The 17,937-nt window shown below is 46.3% G+C and overlaps 1 protein-coding gene and 1 pseudogene across 3 annotated transcripts in view; one reads left to right on the forward strand and one right to left on the reverse strand.

Moving 5' to 3' along the window:
• Dock5 (dedicator of cytokinesis 5) overlaps nt 1-17,937 on the forward strand; it is a 189,478-nt gene that overhangs the window by 40,526 nt on the left and 131,015 nt on the right. For all 3 annotated transcript variants that reach the window (XR_011707190.1, XM_071610584.1, XM_071610585.1), the window contains exon 2: nt 14,433-14,516. Coding sequence is in view for 2 of the 3 variants with exons in the window: in XM_071610584.1 (XP_071466685.1) it covers nt 14,433-14,516 (84 nt within the window). In the remaining variant the exon portion in view is untranslated. The remainder of the gene's footprint in view (nt 1-14,432; nt 14,517-17,937) is intronic.
• On the reverse strand, nt 3,608-6,063 carry LOC114085823 (trifunctional enzyme subunit alpha, mitochondrial pseudogene; annotated as a pseudogene).

The following is a 17,937-nucleotide window of genomic DNA, read 5'->3' on the forward strand; positions in this document are numbered from 1 at the left end:
AGGTTGTATCTGTAGGTCTAGAGCAGATAAGGACCCACAGATAAGGGTGGAAAGTAGACAAGTCTGTTGTATGGAGAGCCTGGGTTATATCTGGGAGGAAATCAGGATGGGCCTTGACGGAGGCTTCTGGAAGCGGCTGCTGTTCTGTTTCTTGGCCTGGGTGGAGGTTACCTGCCTCCGACCATTTCCTGTCACTCACCAGCTGCGAGCCTGTGATTCTGTCTCTGGGGCTTCCCTGTGCTGCTCATTCTGAAGTGCAAGGTGTGTTTCCGGAAGGCCCGTGCCAAGGTCAGGTCAACGTGTCCACTAAGTGCCGTCCTCCACTGCCTTCCCACCTGTGGGTGCTGCCATGCTTCAAATATCTTGCTGATTAATTTCCACTTTGCTGTATTGGTGATAATGGACATTTTTTAAAAATATTTTTTTAGTTGTTGATGGACTTTTATTTATTTTTACGCGGTGCTGAGGGTCGAGCCCAGTGCCTCACACATAAGAGGCAAGTGCTCTGCCACTCAGCCCCAGCCCCAGCCCCAGCCCCAGGCAATACACATTTCTAACACATCTGCGGGCATTTCTATTTCTTCTGTGATTGTGTTCTTAGCTCATTTTCCTCTTGAGTAAAAGCTTTTCTTTTTCCTCGTGATTGGTTTATCATCTTGTCACATTTTTCTGTCATTTCTCTTGTGATTGATTTTCCTGTCATTTGTGGCCTTTTGTCCTGTGGACATTTTCATCTTTATAGGTCCAGACCTTCAGTCTTTCTGTCCTTCAACCTGGCCATCAGCTAAGAAAAGTTAAAAACCATTGTTCTGTAGGTTTCTTTTTAAATTTGAGCACTTGTGTGATTTTTTTTTAACATTAAAAACCTCATCCAGGGCTGGGGATGTGGCTCAAGTGGTAGCGCGCTCGCCTGGCATGCGTGCGGCCCGGGTTTGATCCTCAGCACGACATACAAACAAAGATGTTGTGTCCGCGGAAAACTAAATAATAAATATTAAAATTCTCTCTCTCTCTCTCTCTCTCTCTCTCTCTCTCTCTCTCTCTCTCTCTCTCTCTTAAAAACAAAAAACATATCCAACCCGGATTGTTTTTCTCCCATGATGTGAAGACACATCCAACCTACTTCCCCCTCTATCCAGTGAAGCCATTATGTGGACACCTTTTGTTGACAGGTGATTCCAGGCCACTTTGTGAACTCAGGCACTCAGTCGGTCACAGGGCCCCATCACAGTCAGGATGCGGGTCCCTTCCCCGGGTCTCCTGGTAATCTGCCCCTTCCACTCTTGTCCTCAGCAGCCACCACCCTGTCCTCCCTGTAGTTTGGCCTTTTCTAGAGTGACGCATGCATGGAACCACACAGTGGGCCCGTGACCTTTGAGTCGGCCACTCATTCGTGCCACGTGCATCTGTCATCGTGCTTCCAGTTGCTGAGTCGAATTCCGTCCGTTGTATGGATGTCCCACAGCTCCTTCCTTCATTCATTCTCTCTCTGGGGGAATTTGGGGTTGTTTCCAGTTCTTGGTAATAAAGCCTCTTTATGCAGAGAATGGCCAGAGTCCACAGAGCAAGAGATAAAAAACAAAAGTGAAAATCGGAAAGCTCAGAAAGAGCGAGCATGAGTGAGATGGCAGACACGAGATTCAGATGTTTGTAATAACAAGTCGTTGGCAGGGAACTGAGGGGAGATGGCGCTAAGCTTAGGCAGCTGACTTTACCCTTCCCTCAGTGTCTTCCAAGGACCACAGAATGGTCAATAGAAGACCCCTGGAATCAGCCCTCTTCATCAGGAGGCTGTGCCAATTCCCACCATGACATTCCTGCCAGTGACGTCCAGATGGGACAGGGTACCATAGCTCTCTGAAGATTCATTGAGAGGAGAGAAGTTTCAGACTGGGCTGGGGTGGTGGCTCAGGGCAGAGCAGTTGCCTAGCACGTGTGAGGCACTGAGTTTGATTCTCAGCACCGCATATAAATAAATAAAATAAAGGTCCATCGATGACTTAAAAAAAAAAAAAAAGTCTTGGACTGATAGATAAAGCTCCTCTTTTGTGAGTGCTGAGCATCCCTCTTCGGGAGGCCCAGTGTGAGGAAGTCTGTGGCACATGGACCTTGCCAGATGTGAGCCCCTGGGTGGGTGGGGTCACACCTCTGCACGGAGCCCCAGGGGAACCTGGACAGGTCACCTCACGAGCCGGCTATGCTGATTAAGCTCCAAATTATGTGCACCAGGCTGAACATGGTCCTCCACTGAAGGCTGAGATGATCCAGCCTCCTTGTGGTTGAGTTAGCCTTTTGTAAACTTAGTTTATGGAGAGAATTGAGTCACATGGAGGAAAGTAGCAAGGGCCACTCAAACGGGGGGATTCCAAAAAAAACAAAAAAAAAATTCAGGAATGAGCTTTGGAAGTTCTTAAGTCACGTGCATTGGTAGAAAATAGGAGTTATTGGGAGATTTTGGAGCTGGATAATAAGACTTCAGATGCGGCAGGAGTGTGCAGAATAGTGTGATGCTCCCGTGAGAGCTCAAACTTCCCTGTTAAGTGTTGGAAATGTTTTTTCCTCTGCACAACAGCCCCCGTGGTGTCATTATCTGTCCTGTTTCATACATGCAGGGAGACTGGAGGCAGAACAATCCAAGGCAGTAATCTTGAGCTTCAGGTGAGGAAGGCTAATCCATGGTGTCAGGAGTGGAGATAGAGAGTGACAGGTCTGAGGTGAACCTAGCGTCAAGTGTGAGTGACTAAAAGCTGAGCCCTGGTCGTGTGAGACCCACCTTTAGTCCTCTCCTCACCTGCACAGTCCTATGCCCCGATAATCTGAGCACTTTCCTGTAGGGATGGGCTGGGGGTGAGTGGCGGGTGAGGGTGCACATGCCTGCCCTGTGCGCGACTCTCACAGCATGTGCTGCCTGCAGGTGGGACCAGGTCTCCTCTGTTGAGGTTCACAGGTGGCTGCAGAAGTTGGGGCCCTCGCACTTCCCTCGGGGGGCTGGTGCACTTCAGTAGGTCACTGCTTACCAACCGCTCACTGTGCTGAGTCACCCTGAAGTGAGGTCTGCTAATGTGCAAGACCAGCAAATCCAGTTTCCATTACTTTCAGTGTGAGTTTTTTTTGGGGGTGGGGATACCGGGGATTGAATTCTGGGGCACTTGACCACTGAGCCACATCCCCAGCCCTATTTTGTATTTTATTTAGAGACAGGGGCTCACTGAGTTGCTTAGCGCTTCACTTTTGCTGAGGCTGGCTTTGAACTTGAGATCTCCTGCCTCAGCCTCCCGAGCCACTGGGATTATAGGTGTGCACCACTGTGCCCGGATTCAGTGCGGTTTTAATTTTTTTTTTTTTTTTTTGAGGCTGACACTTTGGTTTTATTGATGTCCTGTGTTGGGCTGGGTACAGAAGTGCCCCGGCCACCACTGGCCTCCCAGGAGGAATAAGCAGCAAAGGTGGTGCCCGATGGCTCTTGGCTGCTGATTTGGGCTTCAGGGTTCATACAAGGAGCACAGCAGGCTTCTCAGCCAGAAGTACAAACTCTGATTCACGGTCAGACTTCACCAGGAAGGAGAGCTGGTCAGAGCGGAAGGAACTTGAAGGAGCAAACGCTACTCTAGGCTTGGTCTTCCTCCTGCTTCCTGGTACCCCAGATGGGCTGTTGAAGCAGCGCTGCCGGCAGCGGGGTTAGTGCCCTGACCAGGCGGGCAGGAGAGCCTGCTCCCTGCTGGAACATCTTGCTAGGTCTGTTGGTGTGGTCACTGAGCAGCGGGCAGGGAGTGATCAGTTTTCTGTAGGCAGCCTTGTACTTCGGGAGCTGGTCCAGTATCTCCGGGCACCATATAGATCCACAAAATGGAAGTGTTTTCCAAGACAAGGGGGCCAAGGCTCCCGTATCCCCCTCTCAGGTGTGGCCGAGATCCCTTCCTGCAGGAAGATGCTGTCTCATTCATAAGTCCTGTCACCACGCAGCACTGAACATCTTTATCAGAGGAGACCTCAGGCTTAGCAGGCAGCCTCAGACTTGCCAAAATACTGTTCATTCAGACTCTTGTTTGTCAAGCCCTCCTGATAGATGTAAAAGCCCTTCCCAGATTTGTGACCCGGGAAGCCCTTAGACAGCCTCTGTTTCAGCAGTCGAGGTTTCCACCTCCAAACCACTCCCCAAGGACTTCGCCTGTGTCTTCCATGTGTGTCACTATGTCCACGCTAACTCGTCTGCCAGGCAGGGTGGCAGCACCCACAAGCCCAAGCCTGCAGTCAGGGAATCTAACTTCTTAGGGCAACCCCTCCTGCAGGATTCTCATGCCTACAGACTACATGGGTGCAAAGTACCTGGTGGTGCGGAAGCCAGGACCTTCTTTAGGCACAAGGATGACCTTCCCCTGCTTGAGACCACTGCTATGTTGGAACAGTTGTGTCCTTGGATGTTTTCTTGGTTGTGATGATGTCTGGTAGCTGCACAGGAGAGAAGTAGCACATGCCAACTACCTTCTCAGGTCTGTCGGACAGCAGCAGTTTCACTGCTTGGGAAAGCAGATGTGTAAGCGGCAAAGAAACAGTGATCTGTCATCACCGCCTCTGTTTCCTTTACCACTTTGTGTTTAACACCGAGATCCTCAACAGTGGCTTCATTCACCAGGTCAGCCTTTCTAAAACCCTGGTAACCAAGCTGCCCATCCACGTGGCTGAGGATGAAATGCCTTCGAATGACGTCACAGCTTTCTACTTCACTTTGCCATTCAATTCTTCAAAGGCTTGCTGCTCTTGCTGGCCTCATCCAGCTACTGTGGTGTGTTTAAGAAGGGCCTTCAGCCCCTTATCCATGGAGACTTGGATGATGCCAGCTCCCATCAGCTCTGCACCAAGAATAGGGAGATGCTTAACATCCTTCTGTGGAGCTCCAAATTTATTTTATTTATTTATTGTTTAAAAAAATATTTTTAGTTGTAGATGGACACAATACACTTATTTTATTTATTCACTTCCATGTGGTGCTGAGGATCGAACACAGTGCCTCCCACGTGCTAGGCAAGTGCTCTAGCACTGAGCTATAGCCCCAGCCCCTTCAAATTTATTTTTCTTTCATAGGACTTGACCATGATCGAATCCCATCAAGGTCTGCAATTCTTTGGTCGCTGCCAGCTCTCCAGATTTCTGTGATTCAGCAGGATAACCAGCAGCATTCCCTGCTGAGTCCAGTCTTAACATGGATTGCACCTTTTCTTCCATTGTTTTGTCAATCTGCTGTCTGACAGATGCCATGGTCTTGGTCTCAGTTTTCCCTCCAATCCCTTGTTTCTCTTTGGAGAGATCCCAACAACCAGTCCACTGACAAGAGTAGCTGCAGCTTTTTCTGGGTATCCAGCTGTCTGTTTCTCTGGAGGGTTTGCTCCTGGTTCAGGGGTTCCACCAGTTGGCCAACCAGGGCCATTTTCTTGGCACTTTTTGATACCAGTCAGCATCATGTCAAATGCAGCAGGCCACATCTACATTCTGGGCAGCCTTTGGTGCCTCCTCCTCCTGGTAGAATCCCCAGCAAGGCTTCAGAGACACGCAGTACTGTCGGTTTATCTTTTATTGCTATTCTGTGTTGGCATGCAGTGGCAAACTCGAGCCCACTTCCCCATCAGGATCCACCCATGGCAGCCACAGCAGGTCTTGGGGACTTGTCAGGTTTCTCAAACATCCTCTGTTCTTCCTGAGATATTTGCATTGCTCCTTGTGGGGTCTTACAGAAGGCTCACCTGTTGATATCAGCACCTGCAACAGAGCAGCCCGGCTCTGATGAGATGAGGTGGCCCTTTTGGTTTGTTTGATCGCACGCCCAGATTTCATTCATTACTTCCATGGACTCTCATTGACTTCTTGGCTTCGAAGTGCATTTGCCTTTGAATTGGGCGAGTCAATATGAATAACTGACACACTCCCTTTGACTCCATAGTTAACATGGCTTCTAGGCAGCAAAGCAGAGGACCCTGAAAAGTTGCTGTCAAATGTCTCCTGGGAGGATCTAGGTGGGACCCTGAAGGCATTGCAGCTGGGGCTCCTAGTGGTCAAGGAGGCCACCATCTTGAGCAGGAGAGGATGAAAGTACAGAGCGCTTCTTGTTTTTGATTTTTAAATACCAGAAAACAAGCAAGTTTAAATCTCTGCTGGGAAACATGTTATTTTCCTATTAACATTTAGACTGTGTTTTGAGTTAGGGGGTCGTATTTTATGAAGTGCACTTTTCTTTTAGGAGCATTTATGCCTACAATACTTTATTGCTTTGGGGCAACTTGAAAGGCAGGTTGAAATTGCAAAACATTTCTGCTCTATATTCTCAAATCTAGATGAAGATGGGATCCCTTTCAGGTGATGTATTTGTATTGTAAACGTAAATGAAGGTGGAATCCCTTTTCAAAAGAAAGTTGTGTTCACTTTGCATCTTAAAATGTAAAATGACTATATCATGAAGTACCGTTAGTGGAATTTAGATTTTTTCCATTTCTTCTAAAATTAAATCATAGAAATAATATATTCACCTTTCTTCCAATTAGATGAGGAAATGAGATTGAAGAAGATTTTCTGTATCTGTGCATTGAATTGACTCCAACTAATTGTATCTCAAAAAGAAATTTTATTTGGTTGCTAAAAGCATATAGAAGAAGGAAAATGTATCACTAGGCCAGCTCCTCACGTGGGCATAGACCTGCTGTTTGCTTGCTTGTTTATTTGATTTCTTGCTCCTTTATTTTTACTTCTTCATGGTTTTCATTGTTTAGAAGGATAATTCAGTACAGGGTGAAGTTCACTTATGTGGCCCTTGAAAAAAATATTTCTCAATCTTGCCTCTAGAACTAACTGTGGGATCTTAAGCAAGCCACTGTCTTTCTAGAGCTAGAATTTCCATTAAATTCTTCCAGTTTTAAAGGTCTCTAAAATTAAGAAGAAGAAGGAAAGGTTTTGTGGCACTCACTGATGTTCTGTGATACTAACAGGTACTTGTGTGGACTGTGATTAAAACCAAGTCTGCAGACCTGGTTTGGAGCCTCAGCTCCATCTCCATGGTAATAAAGGTAGTTGACATACAGCCAGGGTCAAGTTCTATACCTTGGTATTCCTTCATCCTCATAAGAACCCTGCTTGTGAGACGCTATAATTACACCTGTTTTACAGGTAGGAAATTGAGGCACCCAGAAGTAAAATTACCTCCAATGAGAATCGCTAAGTATAGGGTCAGTTTGGACATAGGCAGTCCGAGGCCAGAGCTGGTATGATTAACGGTTGTGCGGCACTGAAGACCTCTTAATTTCTCAGAGATTACATTTCTTCTCTATAAAATTGAGGACCTCATTAGTTTTATCATCTTTTCTGGTTTCTATGAGGCTGCAATATAGGAAACCCAAGGATTTGGAAGCAGAGTCGGTAGCACTTAGGAACTTGCTACAGAGGCAGGTCCTCCGGCCCCATTCCCAGCCTGCTGAATCAGAAACTCTGAGGTTAGGATCCAGAAACGTGTTTCCACACACCCTCCAGGTGACTGATGCATGCTAAAATATACAAACCACAGGAATAATATGTATGATGGTGGGTCAACCTGCAGAAAGCTATGTCAAAGAGGTGGGGGTTTTTTTGGTCATTTTGGGGATATGTTGCTCATTTTTATGTTTCTTCTCACTTTGTTCTTACAACTCATTATATTGGTAGGTAAGATACTAGCCTCACTTTATTGATGAGGAAGGTGAAGCCTAAAAGATTAAATCACTTGCCCGACCGTCCGGGATGATATTTTTGGCCAAGCTGCAAGAGTGTCTTCAGTGGTGTGACTGTAATTCTGTCTCACTGTGGTCTGTCACTTTTCAACTTCACACACCCACCCACCCCTGGGTGTCCATTTCCGCACTTACGAAACAAGAGTTGACCAAGTGGTTTCCTGATTCTCTCGCTTCTGGCTTTCTCCCCGGCCATTGCTCTCACTTAAAATTGTGTTTTTCTAGATTCCACAACAGTTTCTGGCTTGTGTCTTCAGACTCTCTAGTCCTCAGTTATGGTTTCTGTTCATAATTTGGGTGCAGAGAACTCGTAGATCTGACCACTTTAGTCTTAGATCTGCTTGGTCTTTGCTTCATGAGAACATGGGCCAGGAGCCACCTGACGCTGTGCTTGGTTTCCTTGGGGGAAGCTGTTTGGGCTGATGGGTTTTCTCTGTCATGGTGAAAACTCTAGTTGTCCTCAGATCTTTTTTTTTTTTTTTTTTCTCCTCTTTTACTCTTCCTATTTTGCTCAACAAGAACGAGGTTAATGGAAGAGAATAGAGACTAACAGGGCCAGAGGCATGATTAACACTTGAATGCTACCTCCCGTGTCCTCTGCAGACTCAGAGTACTGTAGTGAGCACATGACTGAGGGCATCGTGGGTATTCTGAATGACACCCTGGTCCTCTGGTTCTCCGTTGAATCACTGCAGAAATGCTTGAAGAGCAGCAAGGAAATGGTGAAAATATTAGAGTACCCCCTGAACCAAGTACAGCTTTTAAAGGGGTGTTCTGTGCTCTGTGCTCAGCTGCCCGCATTAAAATGGCTTTGCTGCCCTCATTGTCCAGCCAACCCATCCCTTGGTGGGACCTTGGAGGCTGACTTGCCCTTTGACCTCTGCAGTCCTCCCTGATCCGTGGTTTACACACAGTGATTTTCACCGGCTCATTGATGAGGGTGATGGTGATGGTCTTTGAGGATGTAGGTGCTAAGGTGAGAAGCTGGACAGGGAAGAAAGGGGAAGAGGCGGGGGAAGCCGGCGGCCTGTTATTCAGGGCCTACCAGGTGTTAGTCACCAATTCTCATTTTGGGCTCCACAAAACCATGTGAAGAATTCTTGTGGGCTCCATTTTTTTTTTCTAATGGGGAAACTGGGGGGGGGGACCTTCCCATGTTTATAGACTGTAGACTTTTTTGTTTTGCAATTTTGGATTGCCTTGTTTCAGCTTTCCTTCTTGAAACATTTTGTGTAAATTCAATCTCATGTTAATTTGAACGAGATGACTTTTAAAGAATCAGTTGGCACCACCGAGCCAGTCATTAAATCATATTTGAATTTATATCTGAGAAATCTCTCTCTAGTTCAACACATTTATTCCACAAATGTATATAATCCTTGAGAAGTAAATTTCTAATTAGTAACCAATGACTTGATCATGAAACTCCAGTTCTCAGAAGTGGTGTAGAAAGTAAAGATCACTCTAAGAGCCCGTTGTGGAGTACAGTGGGTGAGAAGTGGAGCTGGTATCCTGACCTGGTAGCCCCTGGCCTGGATAGATCTGAGCGGGATGGATGTGGTCATCTCATTGAGGAAAGACCAGTTTGGATCCTGTTGATCAGCCCAAAAGCCCCAGGTTTTTACTTGTGGTGTAAACCTACTGTTGAATATGTGTGTCTAGTCCTCATGGTAGATCGCCGTCAAAGAGCAGAAAGATAATAAAAATCTCTTGGCCTTCTGGAATAGCATTGTGTGTAGCCAGGGTGAAGATCAAAGGTGTTGGTAGCTTTTGTAAAACTAAGGGCTGAAACTAGACAGATCAAGATGATAATGAAAAAGAACACGTTTGATCATCATTTGGATATTCCAAATAGCATACAACTCAAATGGGGGCACCATTCTGTATTTGCTGGAACCTTCTTTTGTAAATTCTGTCAGATGACAAATTTAAAAAAAAAAATCAAACGTTTTACTCATTCTTCAGGGGGTTATAATTTGGGGATTCATGAAAGAACTATTAGATAGATTTATTACTAGTAACACATAGGCTTCTCATGGTCAAAACCGATCCTGTTTGCGGTTAGTACGTCTGTGCTATGGACTGCTTATTGCATAATCCCAAGGTTTCAATGTTTCTTTCTTTTTTTTTTCTTCTTTCCATTAAGCCTTTTTTTTTTTAAAAAAAAAAAAAAAAAAAAAGCCAAATCAAGTATTTGGTAAAATGCAAACTGTTTTACATTGTAGACATACTGTCTTGTCTATTTGGCTCTGCAGAATTACACTTTGCTGATACAAACAGTAAGCTGCTCAGGGAAGAATTCCAGCAATTTGTCTTTCCCAACCTTGCACACAGCAGACAGCGAGGCAATTTATATACAGCGACTCCCTGTTCTTGTTTAATTTCCTCAGACAAAACAGGAGATTGCGCTGGTGCCTGCCAGTTCAAAGCTGCACAGCGTGTTTGTCTGGCCTGCATTGTCACCTCATGAATCAGGACTCTAGAGCCACAGGGCCTTCCAAGTTTTCCGGTCCAGACCCTGTTGCAGATGAGAACTGAGGTCCAGAATGACTGCTCACTGACCGTCACACAGCGTGTGAGTGGTCGGGTCTGGAGTTGTGTTGTGTTTAACCTAAGGTTTTCCTTTCTCCACCTTCCCTGTAGGTTATTCGAGTTCTAGGGTGAAGACTTAGCCTGCAAAGTGCCATAACTGTATTCTTGCTCTCAGAATCACACCAGCTGATAATGTGATCACCAGTCATGGAATTGTAGGATAAAAGTGTGTCTTGCAGTTATGAGAAATCTAGGCTCTTCCTTTTGTCTCTGAGCTCTTTGGGGCACACCTTCACCTTTATGGGCCCTCCTGATCCAGCGTGGTGTGTGAACCAACCTCACGGCCCAGCTCCTGCTTCCTGGCTGAACAATGTGGGCCTCCTCACACTTACTGTGATGTGTAGGAAAGTGAAGCCTCTAAGTGCACTGAAATCTGAGGGATATTCAGGGAAGGGGTGTGCAGGGTGCTGGTTGGACTTCTGCCCAGAGACCTGACCGGGTGGCACAGTTGTCCATGGTGGCCAGTGCTCCCCTCGGAAAGGCTTTGTGGAAGGGCTGTGCTCTCTACGTGCATCTCTGAAAGCTTAGGTAGGAAAGGCACCGTTTGAATTTTCTTGTCTGATAATCAGTAAGCAGCCAGAGAGGTGTCTTGATGTCCCCTTCCTGAGTGATGGGAAACCGCAGCCGCCTCTTTGGAGGAAAGCAGAAGTGTGTCTTGAATTTGGGGAAGAAGTGGTGAGCCACTGAACTGTTTGGCAGATTTGACAGAAGGCATGAACATATTAATTTTTAAAACTGTACTCCTTGGAGCTCTGAGTCTTGGATCATGGAGTCATGATCGTGCCTTGAGTGCTGTCTTTGGAGGAAGCCTGTGCCGTGTAATGAGAAGACTCACAAGGAACGTGTCACCAGGTCCCCATTTGAGAGGGGTTTGCCTTCTAGTTGGTGGCAAACCCAAACTGTGCTGGAAGGGAAAACGGCCCAGGGACATCCGAGAAGAAAGAGTGCATTCTGGGTAACGGGGCCACTAGCTGTTTGTAGGATGTGAGATTGGATTGTTGTTACAGAGACAGGCTGTGGGTAAACCCCAAGTCCAGCGTAGAAGTTAGGAGAAAAGAAGGGGAACTTGGCAAGTGGGTGGGTGATAGCACCGGATTGTCAGGTGCCCCTGCACACCGGTGCCAGAGCCCCTCACAGCCCCTAGGTGCAGCCTCAGAGCTCTTCTACTTTCCTGATGACTAAGAACCAGGAAGGTATGAAGCTGGTCATTGCACAAGACGTGTGACACAGTGGCCTCCCTCTTCCTCTTTCCATCTGAGAGGGCGCTGGTGGAAGGAACCTTTCAGTGAAAGGCGGTACCCTGGGCCTAGGGGGACCCAAGATGGGAAGTCCAGTTTCTGAAGAAGACCTGCCCCGTACCCAGTGGGCAAAACGTCGGAGTGAACTAGCCATCAGAGGAAGGAGCTGAACTTGAGTGCCACCGCAGCCCTGGCCTGGGGACCCACAAACAGGTCTCGGAGTCCAGGACCTGCTCCTCCTCCCGGATTCTGTGCAGTGCTCCTGACCTGCTTCACCAGCTGGTCCTTGTTTTGAATTCACGTAGTTTGTCCAGGCTTCTGTCCTGGAGCCACAGAACACTAGTTGGGGGACTCCGTTTGTAAAGGAGAGGCCACTGGAAAGAGGTGACTGGACAGACACCCACGCCTTCCATTCACTGGCAGATTGTGCGGAAACCAGGTTCAGGAGCAGGCGCACTGCAGCTTGGGAAGCCACTGGGACAGGGACACCTTTGTTTCCTAGTTATAAGGGGTCCCCTGTGGGACATTCAGATGGATCCAGTGACCTTCCTTGTGTGCTCATTGAACCTGACTTACATTGGTGGGTCAATGGCTAGAGCTGAGTCTCCAAATGGTTTTTCTTCATTGGAAGGATCTAGACCACTCATCAGTAGATTGAAAGCAAAAAATAGATCTACTTTAAAAGAAAAATAGCAGCACTTCATTGAAGTATGATATATACAGTATAAAAATCCATGTATTTTAAATATACAAAATTCAGTGATTTTTTTTAGTACATTTATGGAGTTGTATGACCACCACCACATTCTAGTTCGGGATAGGTTTTTCAATCAGCAGCTTCAGTTGACCAATGATCTACTCTACTGTCTGAAGATTAGCCCATTCTGAATATTGCAAATAAATGCAACCATCCAATACATGGTCTTTGGGCTTCTTTGACTGAACATATAGTTTCTGAGATTCATGCTTCTGTGGCACGTGTCTCTATGGCACTCTTTTTGATTGCTGAGTTGTCATCTGTTGCATGAATTTACCGTCAACCCTCTATCTATGGCTTCTGCATCCAAGACTTCAATCAACCACAGACCAAAAATATTTGAGGAAAAAAAAATTGTATCTGTCCTGGACACGTGTAGAAATTTTTTTCTTGGTGTTTATTCCCAGCCAATATTTACCTAGAATTTGCATGTTTTGTTTTGATCCTGTAAGTAATCTGGAGGTAACCAAGTGTGCAGGAAGAAGCTCAGGTTATAGGCCAAGGCCACACCGTAGTATCTAAGGGACCTGAGGTGTGGTGGAATCCATCCCTCATAGACACCAGGGACAGGTGCATCCAGCCATAGGCTGATGACTGGTTGCTGCCTCTTGCTATTGTGACTACTGCTGCTGTCTTGTTTCCTGTGGCTCCTATGACAAATTACTACCCACTTGGTAGCCTAAAGCAACAGGAATTTATTATCTCACAGCTCTGGAATCCAGAATTCTGAAATCAAGGTGTGGACAGGTCTGTGCTTCCTCGGAGACTCTTGGAAGATTCCACAGCTTGCTTCTTCTGGCTTCTAGTGGTTGTCTGCAAGCCTAGATGTGAGGTCACGTCACTCCAGTCCCTGCCGCCATCTTCCTGTCAGTTCCTCTTTGAGTAGAGATACCTGTGATTGCATTCAGGGCCCGCCCTGAGACCTGGGGGAAGCTGCTGCTCCCAAAATCCTTAACACAGTCGCCTCTTTGCCCACACGTCGGGCAGAGACACAGGTTACAGGTATCTGCTGCGGATTTCCTTTTGGGCAACCCACTTCTGGTCCACCACAGGAGCCGTGAACATTCACCTAAGGTTTCTGTGGAGACCTATGGTTTCATTTCTCTTTGTAGATAACCTGGGAGTGGATTTGCCGGTTTGTTTGGTAAAAATAAGTTGAACTTTTAAGAAACTGCCAAACTGGTTTTCCAGTGGCCCTCTTTTTGCATTCTTACTGGCTACGTATGAGAGTTCTCGTTTCTCCACATTCTTGCCAAGAGTCTGGTCTTTTTTTAAATCTTTTTATTACAGCCATTCTAGTAGGTGTGAAGTGATATCTGATTGTGGTTTGAATTTGCATTTCCCCAGTGAATAATTGCGATGAATATCTTCTCATGTGCTTATTAGTCACCCATATGTAATCTTTGGTAAAATATCTATGCAAACCTCTTGTCCGTCTAACTATTGGCTGTCGCCTTTGTCCGTCATGAGTGAGGCTATGGTTTTGCACTACCTGGTCCAGCCATTGCTGGGCCTGAGAACGGTGATGACTGAGGTTGGATTGATCAGAGGGCTGGGGCGACCCTGCTGCCCACATGTCCAGGCTGGGGCAAGGCACAATCCCTCTGTTGTCCCTTGTATCGTTTCTTACTGGAGATCCTCAGATACAGCCTTTTGGCTGCAAAATACTATGTCAGGGAAGCCAAGAGACAGCTACCCTGAACCCTGGTGATTATAGGCTCAGTGATATTTCAGGTTGGCTGTTGTCTGAGGAACAAGGGAAGTGACCTACAGAGCCCCATGATGTATCCTCATTGTCACCTGGTATTTTCTTTCAGAATGCTCATTTCCTAGTTTAATTTTTGTAGTTATTTCTGTGATTATATATTCAATACCTTTCCAGCATTAGATTGCTACATTCCCGTGAAACAGGGGGCCACATCTTTGTTTTGTCACTCAGTAGGCCACCAATCGGTATTCGCTGGATAGTGGAAATGGAGCTCTTCTCTGCTCTTATGGGTGATTGGCACAAAATCACTTAATGGCGGGTTGTTGATTGAGTAAATAATTCATTTAGTGGCATGCATTCTAATTGTCCCCCCTTCTTCTCATTCCCAGCGATCTATAACTACAACGCTTCTCAAGATGTGGAGCTCTCCCTGCAGATCGGCGACACCGTCCATATCCTGGAGATGTATGAGGGTAAGTGGAATGGGCTTCTGCCAGGGGCGAAGGAAGAAATGCTGGAAGTTACTCATTAATATGGCTCTTAATATTGGCCGCCCGGCCAGTGCCAGGGAAACTCCGGGAGTTACTCAGGTGATGAGCTCTGTGCTGAGGGTCGTTTCAACCCAGCCAGCCCAATGCCTGGGCGCAGACGTGCCAGACACCAGAGTCGAGGCCATGGGTCCCACCAGTGGCTGCCCAAGGGTCTGCCTCAGAGCAGCTATTGGGTTGGTGTGGCTGGAAGGAAGCACTGCAGATGAAGAGCTCTTTCTGCTCAGCACTAAACGTTGCTAGGTTGTGGGGAAATGAGGGAGAGGCTTTCTAAGTGGCTGAGATTCTTTCAGAAAATTAGGTCAGGACTAGAGCAGTCGTCCTGCCCCTGTATTTCCTCCAAGTAGGTCAGGCCTGGGCGGTGGTTCTGGTTAACCTCTCAGTGGTCTGCAGGACAGGACTTAGAACGAACTCGCTGTTGGTCTGCAAAGCACAGGTCCCTACTCAGCTTTGCTAAATCCAGGGTCCCCTCCACATATCTACTTTTTTTTTTTTTTTTGGTAAATTTTAATTTTTTGCCAGTTTTTTTAAGTTTACAGAAACATTGGTTGGAAATACAGAGGGTTCCTACATGCTCTCTGATGCCCAGATGCCGGGGTTCCTCTATTAATAGCAGCTTGTATTGGCGTGGCACATGTCACAATCCATGAGCTGTTTACAACAATCTATTCTTTTTTTTTTTTTTTTTTTTTTTAGTTGTAGATGGACACATTTATTTTTATGTGGTGCTGAGGATCAAATCCAGTGCCTCACACTTGCTAGGCAAGCGCTCTACCTCTGAGCCACAGCTGCAGGCCCACGTATCCACATGTCTAATCCCAACCCCTGGAGCAACCAAAGGGTATCCTGTTCACTGCAGCTGAGGTTCAAAGCAAAGAGAACCCTTTAGGGACCAGTTATCCCCGGTGAAGGCTGGGGTAGGAAGGACGCAGGAAGCTGGGCGGAATCTTCTCAGAGCGAACCTTGTTACGACAGCCGGCCCCGTAAATGCTCTTTGGGAAGAATGGCAGAGGTGCCATCTAGAATCCCACTCAGGTACTTAGCAAGGACAGAATGCTGCAGGAGGTCAGGAGGAAGGGTTCAGCCATCACAGAGCGTAGTCACCACCTGGTTGCACAGAGACGCTGCTGCCGCTGCTGCCTGCTTCAGATGGTGACTGAGGGTTGGTCCTTTCCCTTCCACACAACTCAGCGCAATCGCGTATCTCCCAGGGGCAGGGAGAGGACAGAGAGGGCTGCGTGGACTCTTCCCATCTCATTCTCTCACTTCTGCCTTATCTTTCCACTCCAGACCTGGCCAAGCATCAGTCTTAGTCACCAAGACGCTTGTGACGCTTGTGACAATTGACTTAGCTTTTCAGGACTCCCTCGCTTACAGAAACCATGGCCCCGTCCAGCCCCACTAGGCCGTATCTCTTTCTCAGGGGGTCAGATTAGTAGACCACGTCGTCTCTATGAACACACGTTTCCATCTGCAGTGAGGGGCACGGGTTAAATTCCGTGACTCTTCCTCGTGGGCTGGGGACAGTGCACGCTTAAGGATCTCTGGGTGCAAAGCTCTACCTCTTACATTTAGGTTCCAATTTCTTTAGGCTTTTTTTTAAAGTTGTGTGTGCTAACCCTCCCCCTGTTTCTCTGATAAGACTGTGTTCACTCTTCCACTGTGATTGTGGTTTGTGCTTCTACAGAGTGATGTCAGCTCTTTGCTTAGTGTATTCTGAAACCTGTTTTTAGGTGTCTACCCCAAAATTGAGAACATGAGCCCGCATCATGACTTTTAAAAAAATCCTTTTTTTTTTTTTTAAGTTATAGGTGGACATAATACCTTTATTTTATTTTTATGTAGTGCTGAGGATCGAACCAAACCCAGGGCCCCCACACATGCTAGGCAAATGCTCTACCACTGAGCTACACCCCCAGCCCCTCACAATTTTTTTTTTCTTGTACCAGGGATTGAACTCGGGGGCACTCAACCACTGAGCCACATCCCCAGCCCTGTTTCATATTTTATTTAGAGACAAGGTCTCGCTGAGTTACTTAGTGCCTCGCCGTTGTTGAGGCTGGCTTTGAACTCACGAGCCTCCTGCCTCAGCCTCCTGAGTTGCTGAGATTACAGGCGTGTGCCACGGTGCCCGGCTCCCTCATGATTTTTTTATTATATTAAACAATCCCAACTTTTAATTTCTGCTTATTAAACCTTTGCTCGTCGTCTTCATCTCTACCGTGCCTTATGTCTCACTCTGTTTTGTTAGAAACATTCAGCTAACTCATCAGCAGGCCCAGGTCTCTAATTTTTGTTCCCTTGGCTTCACAAGGTCCGGAGGAAACACTCAGCAACACTCCAAGCCCTCAGAGATCTTTTCTTAAGTCCCCAAGAGGGAAGCAGCCACCAGGATTGGGCTGGATGGTCTTTTTGGGTTTTAGTCTTTCACAGATCTTGATCTGGAAACCTCCACTGCTGTGTTAGCTTGTGTGTGTGTGTGTACGTGCACATGGCATGTCTTGTTGTGTCAAACTCTCCAAATTGTCCTATGGAGTGTGTCAGGGACGAATGGAGCGTTAATGTTGTTAAGAAATAAAGCTGATGATGACTTTAAAATACAGTCTTTAGATTCTTTTTCCATTTTTATGTGACCATTGAAATTTTTTTTAGGATAGTTAGTTGAAGCACTTTGTCCCCTGTGGGTGTGTACTAATTTTAAGTGTGCACACCTGCTTCCCAAGTAGTCTCACAAGTGACCAACACACATTCCTAAAGGCAGCCCTTCTGTGGACCAGACTAAGGTGGTCACTGAAACTTAATTAAATACGTAGGTTCAGTATTCTTTATCCAAAATGCTGGAGACTAGAAGTGTTTCAGACGTTTTTGGATTTTGGGATACTTGCATATACATGAGGTCTCTCAGGGATGGGACTCAAGTCTAAATGCAAACTTATTTTTTTTTGGATATGCCTTATGTACATACCTGAACATAACTTTATGTAATATCTTAAATAATTCTGTAATAGCATGTGATTTTCCACTGTGGCATGACATCACTCTTTTTTAAAAAAATTTTACTTGTTTAATTTAGTTATACATGACAGTAGAATGCACTTATGTACTTTGATATACATAGATGGGATATAGTTTCTCATTTTTCTGATTGTATATGTTGCAGAAGCATATTGCCACACAATCACATAGATACATACAGTAATAATATCTGTTTCCTTCTACTATCCTTCCTATCCCCACATCCCCCCCTCCCCTCCCATCACTTCCCTTTACCTAATCTAAGGTAACGCTATTCTTCCCTATTGCCCCCCACCTTATTGTGAATTATTAGAGAAAACATTCGGCCTTT

Source organism: Marmota flaviventris, chromosome 3 (genome assembly GCF_047511675.1).
Source record: "Marmota flaviventris isolate mMarFla1 chromosome 3, mMarFla1.hap1, whole genome shotgun sequence".
NCBI classification, from domain to species: domain Eukaryota; kingdom Metazoa; phylum Chordata; class Mammalia; order Rodentia; family Sciuridae; genus Marmota; species Marmota flaviventris.